This window comes from Echinops telfairi, unplaced genomic scaffold, assembly GCF_000313985.2.
Source record: "Echinops telfairi isolate 266 unplaced genomic scaffold, ASM31398v2 ScPeMD7_18;HRSCAF=68, whole genome shotgun sequence".
NCBI lineage: Eukaryota > Metazoa > Chordata > Mammalia > Afrosoricida > Tenrecidae > Echinops > Echinops telfairi.
Genome location: NW_022103915.1, coordinates 12,313,452 through 12,322,102, shown reverse-complemented (window position 1 = coordinate 12,322,102; position 8,651 = coordinate 12,313,452). Strand labels below are relative to the sequence as shown.

General features: G+C 47.7%; 1 protein-coding gene across 1 annotated transcript in view; it reads right to left on the bottom strand.

Moving 5' to 3' along the window:
• The window catches only part of TRIP11 (thyroid hormone receptor interactor 11), an 82,947-nt gene that overhangs the window by 42,679 nt on the left and 31,617 nt on the right, over window positions 1–8,651 (bottom strand). Inside the window, exons 7-10 of the mRNA XM_045288118.1 lie at window positions 7,336–7,376; window positions 6,796–6,882; window positions 5,110–5,322; window positions 1,510–4,542 (exon numbers count right to left, since the gene is read on the bottom strand). Of these exons, the coding sequence (XP_045144053.1) occupies window positions 1,510–4,542; window positions 5,110–5,322; window positions 6,796–6,882; window positions 7,336–7,376 (3,374 nt within the window). The remainder of the gene's footprint in view (window positions 1–1,509; window positions 4,543–5,109; window positions 5,323–6,795; window positions 6,883–7,335; window positions 7,377–8,651) is intronic.

Genomic DNA, 8,651 nt, shown 5'->3' with positions numbered 1-8,651 from the left:
TGGCGGTTCAAACCTAGCCAGGGATCTGCTTCCGGAAAGACAAACTGAACGCCAAACCCATGGCCATCCAGTTAATTCTACACGGGAACAGATTCCTACAAACGGAACAGAACCGCTTCGTGGGTTTCTTTATGGGGCAGGCCTCACTTTTCTCCCACGGAGTGGTTTGTAGGCTCAAAGTGCTGGCCTTGTGTTTAGCTGCCCAGGGCACACCCCACTACGCCGCTAGGCGTCCTAGTGGTGCTGTGGGCTAAGTGTGGAACTGCTAACAGCACAGCTGGTCATTCAAAACTACCAGTCTTTCTGCAAGAGAAAAGAGGAGGCAATCAGACTCCCACACAGATTCACAGTCTCAGAGACCTTATCTCTGGTGGCAATGAGTCACAACTCAATGGCAGTAGATAAGCACCAAGCAAGTCCTATAAGGCAGTTCTACTCTGCCACGCGGGCACAAGTGCCCAACAACCACGAAAAAAGCATGACTCGTGGCAACACATGGCAACGTCCATGTTGACTTCAAATTGGTGACTCTTGATGACTTTTCCTTTTATCTTTATTCCCTCCTGTTTATGGAATAGAGTACCACATGTAATAAGGGTGATCTCTGGTTCCTGAAACTTGTTTCTCTCGCTCTCTCTCTCTCACACACACACACACACACACACACACACACGCCTGCTTGAGGATCACAATGGACAATATATTGCTGACTGCATATCGCAGGCAAAGAAGTTCAGGCCACAGTGCTTTCCTTGACACGCGCCTCACTGCCATACTCGCTGTGGCCACCAGCTACTGAAATGTATCTAAAATCTGATTGAATTGCATTGTCTTATAACCCATTCCTTTTTTTTTTTTTTTTTTTAAGAAAAAACCACTACTAAATCCTCTTTTCCATTTAACAGGCTGTAAAATGTTAGCCTAGTATAAAAATTGGAGGCAGAATCGATGCCCTGGGATGATGGGGCTGACAAGGAATATCGAGAGTACCCCAGACGGCCAAAGGAGCAAACCGGTCTGACTTGGAAGAAATACGGCCAGAGGGCTCCTTGGTGAGACTTTGTTTCACGTTCTTTGAACGTGTGGTCAGGAGAGACCAGTCCCTAGGAAAGGACATTGTGCTCGGTGAAGTGGAGGAGGAGTGAGAAAGAGGGAAGCCCTCAGTGAGGTGGATCGACTCCCATGGCTGCAACCCCGGGCTCCCACAGAAGAACCTCTGTGAGGAGTGTGCAGGACGGGTGGCGTTTCGTTCCATCGTGCATACGGTGGCTGTGAGCTGAAACCTACTGGATGTGGTGGGAATGGTGATGTGGGAATGGACGTGTCACACTGCACATCCTCCTCTCATGCCGCTGAGTGCAAACTCCGATTCCTGAGGAAATGTGACTTAGAAGAGAATCGGAATACCGCAGAACAAACACATCCACGTGCATACGTTCCACTGGCGCAGGTAAACAACAGCTCCTCCTCCCCTGCTCCGGCCACCGCCCAGATGCAGCCAGGACCTACCTGCTCTTTTTCTTTCAGCAGCTGTTCCAAAGCCAGTGCCTTCTCCTTCATCGTGTGGCTCTCGAATTCCTTTTCCCGCAGCATCATGGAAAACTTCGTGTTGGTCTCCTGCAGTGCCTGGTATTCCGTCTCCTTTCCTCGGGCCGCCTCGGCCACACGGTCGTTCTCCTCCTTCAGCTTCCGGAGGTCCATTTCTAAGATTAGCATTCTCTCCTTCAGGTTGGTGACCGCCTGCCGCAGCACTTCGTTCTCGCTGGCCTTGCTCGCGAAGTTCTCCTTTAGCGAGAGTAACTGGTCGCTCTGGGCCTTGATTAAGAGGTCTTTCTCCTTCAGCAGCTTCTGCAGGACATCTTGCTTCTCCTTGATCTGCTTCATCTCCGAGCCTGTCTGCTCCTGTTCAAGGCGCCCCAGCTCAGAGGTGGCCGCCATGGAATCCGACAGCCTGTGGTTGTTTTCCTGCAGCGTCCGAATGGTGGCATCCTTCTCCTGCAGCAATTTCCTTAGCTCTTCCAGCTCTCGGTGGAGCAACTGAGAAGGCTCGCTCGGCTGCTCGGGCTTGCGTGCCCTCGGAAGATCTGCTAGCTGGGGAGCCGCGGAAGGCCCGGCGGCGGTGAGCTGGGGCGAGATGACGTCTAGTTTTCCTAAGAGAAGGTCTTTGGTGCTGCAGAGCTGCCCGATGCTGTGCTGAACCTGGGCCAACTCCTGACCGAAATTTCGGAGCTTGGTTTCGCTCTGCTCGTAACTTTGGATCAGGCCAGCGTAGTCTACCTGCAGCTTGGAGTTATGGTCACTGTCCACCGACACCTGTGCCTGGAGTTTGTGGAGTTCCTCCTGGAGCTGGGCCGATTCGTGCTGCATGTTTTGCACCGTGGTCATCACCTGCTGCTTCCACTCCTCCATCTTCTTCACCTGCTGCTTCAGTTTATCGCGCTCCTGCAGGAGCTCCTCAAACTGGTTGCTGTTGACACTGCCGAGCGCGTCGTCGGCGCTGGACGTCTGCAGAACTGTCAGCAGCGTCTGGCACTTCTGACTGAGCGCGTCTATTTCGATGTCTTTCTCGCGAATGATCCGCGAGAGATTCTGAACCGTTTCTTTGAACATCTCCTGGCTGCTGCTGCTTTCCAGTCGGATGGACAGTTTCTGGTTCTCGCCTTGCAGGTTAACGAGAGCTGCTTCTTTGGCCGCCACGATGTCCATCAGTCTGTGGTACTCTGTTTTCAGACGGCTGTTTTCCCTGGTCTTCTCATTCAGCACGGCTACCATCTGTTCTCGCTCCATTGCGCAGGCCTGCAGCTGCTGCTGAAGGTACAGGGCATCCTGCGTGCAGGCAGCCGAGGCCATCCTAGTGTGGAGAGCCTGTATCTCGGAATCTTTCTGCTGGATAATCTGGGTCAGTCTCCCCACCTCGTCTTTGGACAGCTGGTCAATCTGCCTGGTCAGTGAGACGTTCTTTTCATTTAGAAGTTGTATCTCCAGCTCCCGCTCTTTGAGGCCTTTCACTAATCTTTCAGTCTCAGCCTTAGACAAGTCGTGCTTTTCACTCCCGTTTTCCAGATGGAGGGTCTGGACTTTGGTTTCATGGAAAATGTCCGCGTTCTCTGTCCCAGGGTCCTGCCTGTCTCCGTGCAGCCGACTTTTGATCTGCTCAATTGTCTTGTGCAAGGCCCGGATCTCCTCCTCCTTCTCTCTGAAGAGCTGCGTGTGGGCGACGCTCATGTGCTCGTGCTGGGACTTAAACTCGTCCATTTCCTTCTTCTGCTCTTGTAAAGACTGAAGTAGCCGTATCTCACTCTGGGTGTGATCGTCGACCATCTTTTGATAGTGTTTTATTTCCCCCTCCAGGCTGTCCTTGAGGACATTTAGCCGGGACACCTCCGACTCCAGCTCGGCGAGCGCATCCAGTGTCCTCTGCTCGGCCACGGGGGTGGCTCGGCTCTGCTGCTCCCGGAGCCGCTCCAGTTCTTCCTGCAGGTGATTGTTCTCTTCCTTCATGGAGGCCAGGCTTCTGTCTCTTTCCTCCATGGCCTGTCTTGAGCTCTCGCTCTTCCTTAAGGCCTGAGCATACTTATCTAATTCCCCCTGAAGTGCCGAACCTCTTCCCTCAAGCGTCTCGATCAACAGGGCTTTCTCCTTTACAAGCTGGGTCAGCTGCTGCCGTTCTTGTGCACTAGATGCCAGGAGGGCCCGCGTTTCCTGATGCTTCGCATTCAGCTCTTCCATGCTCCTTTTCAGTTCCGCAACCTCGGCGTCTTTCTCCCGGCTGCGTTGGAGTAAGTGCTCCTGATCCCGCCGGAGCACGGCACTGTCCTGGTCATGAGCGGCTGACACCTCCATGGCTCGCTCATACCTGCCTGCTTGTTCCAACAACCTCTCTTTAGCCTGACACAGCTCTGCTTCTAACTGTCGTTTTTCCGCCCTTAGAGCCTCAACAATACTGTCTTTCTCCAGAGAAACCTGACTCTTTCCGGCAAGAGATTCCTCCAACTGGTGTCTGACATCTTCACACGCCACAACCAACTTTTCATTTTCCATCTTGAGATCAAAAGCAGCTTTCTCTAAATGTTCATTGATCTGCTCCACTTCTGAAAGATGTTGCTTTAGGTGTCTAACTTCAGCTTCCCTTTCTTTGGCTACATCATCCTTAACGTCGCTGTCCGAGTCCTGACCATGGGGCTGAGTTAACTCACTTCTCACTCTAGAAAGCTCCTTCTCATTCAGTCCTATCTGTTCCCTAAGTTCTGCGTTCTCCTCCTGGGTGTTGAAATGATCTCTTTGCAGCTTACTGAGTTGATCTACCAGATCTTCAACTTGATCCTGAAGCTTCTGTTTGGCTCCATGTAAATCATGCAGGGCCAGCTCACTTTTAGTGCACTTCTCTTTTTGCAGGTTTAACTCTTTTGTGATGTGCACTTTATCATCTTCAAGGCGATGAACCTTCTCTTTTGCAGCATCTATATCTTGCTTTAGTTTACTGATCATGTGATCCCCCTCATTTTGCTGTTTGGAGAGTTGATCTTTCATCAAAATCATGTGCTGAGAAAAATGAATTTAAAAAAAAGATAAATTAACTTGCATGGCAGAAAACTTTATAAAATGGCACGCATAATAAAATAATGGTCCTGAGATAGTTCTAGTTCTTAAAATGATTCACTTTTTTTGTCTTGATGCCTGTTACTCCTCTATTAACATCTTTCAGCAAGTCCATTTTATCATATTAGACACACCAGTGAAGGTAAGCAACATATACCCATCGATTATTGTCTGGTCTAAAATTGAAGTTGGGTCAGCAAGCCACAACTCTGGGCCAAATCAGGCATAGCATGTATTCTGTAAGTGAAGTTTTATAGGAATTTAGTCATGCTCATTTGCCTACACATCATCTTCAGTTCTTTTCACTATACAGTAGTCAAAAAGGTGCAATTGAAATATGGCCTACAAAGCCTGAAATATTTACTCTCTAGCTCTTTAAAGACGTTGTTCCCCAATCTCTGTGTCCAGAGCACCAATGAACCCAAGTCAGAATTAGATCACACCCATCATTTTTGCCAGTTAACCCGGCATTCAGAGCTATCCTATCGTCTTTGCTGGAGCACCCATTACCTTTGTAGCTTCCTGGTTCTGTTTGTCCAATTCCTCTAATTCAGCCATCAGGATTTCCTTCTCAGTAAGACTCTGGTTGAGTTCTTGTTCCTTCGCCTCCAAATTATGTCTTAAATCATTTAGCTCTGAATCCAAACTCTTGTTTCTTGTAACTGTACTTGTAATTTCTTCATAGTCATTATTCAGTTTTAAAAGTGATATTTGAAGTTCTTCCTTAAAGAACGGAGAAAAAGCAACCCATACTGTAAATGGGAAGAGCCAGCTAAAGATGAATAAGATAGAGCTATCTAAGTTGGGAATTTACTTTAAATGCTCTGAATTACAGACATTACTAAGAAAAACCTCAATGATGTATAAAATTCAATCAGCACATCATGGCCTTCCACATTCACGTGGAGTTTGTAGCTACAACTCTAGTCTTTCCATAACTCTAGTCGGCCTGAGCTATGGAGCCACCACAGTAAATCCCAGTCAAGATGCAATGACTTGTCGACGCCTTCCAGTCCAACTTCTTTCCACAAAAGCCTTCCCACTGGAGAACCTTCCTGATCCAAAAATAGGTAGGGGCAGGGGGAGGTGGAGGGGTTACAGGCCCAGTTAGAGAAAAGAATCACTGAGAGGGCATATTGCACTGAGAGAAGATACCACGTAGAGGCAACAAGTGTACGTATCACTCAGTAAAAAGAGCTTCTGCCGAGGGAGCTGGTCTTTTGGAAAAGCCACGGGGCACATTGGTGTGCAATGTCTGGGAGACACAACTGGAATTCAGTGGGTCCCAAGAGGGAGGGCAAGGATCTCACAATGCACAGGGCAGTCGACACAACTAGGACTTCTCCCGCCTAAAGGCCCTCCTCTTTGAGAAGCACTGATATGCCAACATGGAACGATGTTCAAGATAGAATGTTAAGGAATACATGAACAGTATGCCGACGCATGTGGTTTTTAAAACCCATAATTTACATATATGTACAGATACAGTCTGGAAGGACATTTAACAAACTGGTCACAGGGAAGAGGCCAACCGATAACAGTATAAAAAGTCCCTGTACTCTTGTTTTTCCACCTGAAGTATTACTTTAAAAAAAAAGCAAGAATGTGTGTTGTGCTGAGATGCTGCTAACTAAGTAAATACAAGCTACAACTGTCTAGTTAAGCACCTGCCTTGGCCATGGAATCACAGCCCCAGCTGCCACTGTGGTACCAATGCAGACTACTCCTCTCCCCATAGCACTGTACTGTAGCACTGCAGCTCATCTTTGCTAGCAACCACACACAAGACTCATGTTTCTAGCCCACGTTTCTCTCCCTACCACCACTAAGAAGAAATCCTGTCTCCCACAGCAAGCACACAAATCCTGGTGCCAATGAGCAGCAGAAGCAGCTCCGCTCCGGGCCTTCCAACCCACCTGCGCCCGTGGCTGCTGCCAGGCCCTCACCTGAAACCAAAACAGGGCCTTCCGTGTCGCTGTTCCTGTCTGTCTCTAAATGTCAGCTCTGGCCAGCCTCTCAGTCTCTGAACCTTGCCCGGGTTCTTTGGCCCAGATGAACAAGCCCCAGGGAGACCAGCGTTCTCCGCAGGACCCTCCACACCTCCTCGATAAGGCCTGGCCTTGGTCCTCGGCTGGGAGCTGCAATAGGCACACTGTTTTCGTTCTGCCCACCCCCACCCTCCACCCCAGCACCCACCTTTTCTTGACTCAAGAATGAATTCTCCTTCTGCAAAGCTTGGACATGCTTCTGAAGTGCCACATGGTCTTCTGTGGGGCTGGTGTCCTAGGAAAATGTGGAACCGTTTACCAAGAAGCAAGGTCATCCATCCCCGACGAGCGCGCAGTTCCTCTTAAGGCTTTTTAGAGATCTAGTCAACATCATAAGACAGGCCACCTATGACCCATCAACTCATTCCACAGAGCCTAGGACTTATTATCTTTGAAAAACTAAAAAATACACTTATAAAATAATCAGTACTCATTAGGGAAAAAAACCATACAAGTCAAATACCTTCCTTTTCCAATTACACAAATGTTCCTAATTGTGCTGATATATATTATACAGTGAGGAGGTTTGCAATTAGCTTCTATAAAATTACTGGGCTGAAAAGCCTAGGCAAGTTCACATAAACATAAAACAATCAGCAAACCAAATCAGCAACTGTGATGATTATAACTTTATTATTTTTTAAGTAAATGAATGCAAAAGCTTCCTTCCACCTTTAACATGTTTTACCTGGTTTAAACTTCTCAGTCTCACTATTTCACTTTCAGCATCTGTAAAAACAAATAGAATTTATTTACTATTGAAATCCTTGAAAATAATTCAAATACAAAGGGGCTTCAAAAAGTTCCTAGAAACATCGAGTTAAGTGACAAAAATAGGATTTTCCCACCAACTTTTTGAAGCCCCCCCATACTTATGTTAAAGTCGGAAATGCAGTTCAATTACAACAAAATATATCCGTAAACACACACGATTAGCAAGAACTAATAATTCTGAGAGAAATCTATTTTTTCTACATTCTATCTTGACCGTATCAGAGAAATCATAATAGGAAAGCAAGTTAATCATCAAATTAAAACCGGTTCTATAGAATAGCATACTACAGAATTGTAGTATGATTATTGTGAGTCATAAGAAAAATATACTAGCAACATACTTCATGATAAGGTTACTAGTTCAGATAGCAAGAAATAGTAAAATGCTGAAAAACAGTAAATGTGTACTTATGGTCCGATAATAATTCCTCAGTTATCTAAAGTAATTTATACATGACTACTGACAAAGCAACCATTCAATCTGGAATTATGGGCTGATCCACAACCAGAAGTTTCTGAAAGAGGAACAGAAAACCAGAACCAGTAGCTCACTCATTCCTCACAGCAAACACAGCCCCACTGCGTCACTTCTGCCTCACTGCCACCGACAGGACAGGGGGACTTTCCCCGTGCGTCCCCCGAGACTGACTCTCCACCAGAGTGGAGAGACTCAGCGCTCTCCCTAAGCGTGGCTGCTGGATTCAACCTGCTGACCTCCTGTTTTAAGCCCCGCACATTAACCACTACAGCACCAGGGCTCCTCACAGTCACTGAGGGAATGTTGATTGACATTGAACTCGACACCAGGTGCGAGTGAACAAGATGGGAAAATGCAGTCCATGCTCTCAAGGAGCTACAACTGCCAGGGACAGACAGACAGGGGAGCACATGATGACAATATAGTGTGATCCAGGGGGCACAAGGTACTAGAAGGCTCTGAACAGGAAGCATCTACTGTCAACCATGGAAGGTTATGTGGACCAGGGAGACGGCAGGGCTAGGCGCCTCAAAGTAAAAGCAGCACCTTAGCTGAACCGTAGCATACTAAGAGTGAGCTGAATTCACTCAAAAACTCAAACTCCCTGCCATCGAGTGGACTCCAGCTGAGAGTGACCCTACAGGAGCAGGTAGAACGGCCCGTGGGTTTCCAAGACTGTAACTCTTCACGGGAGTGGAAAGCCTCATCGTTCCACCTGGGAGTGGTTGGTGGTTTCGAACTGATCTTACTGT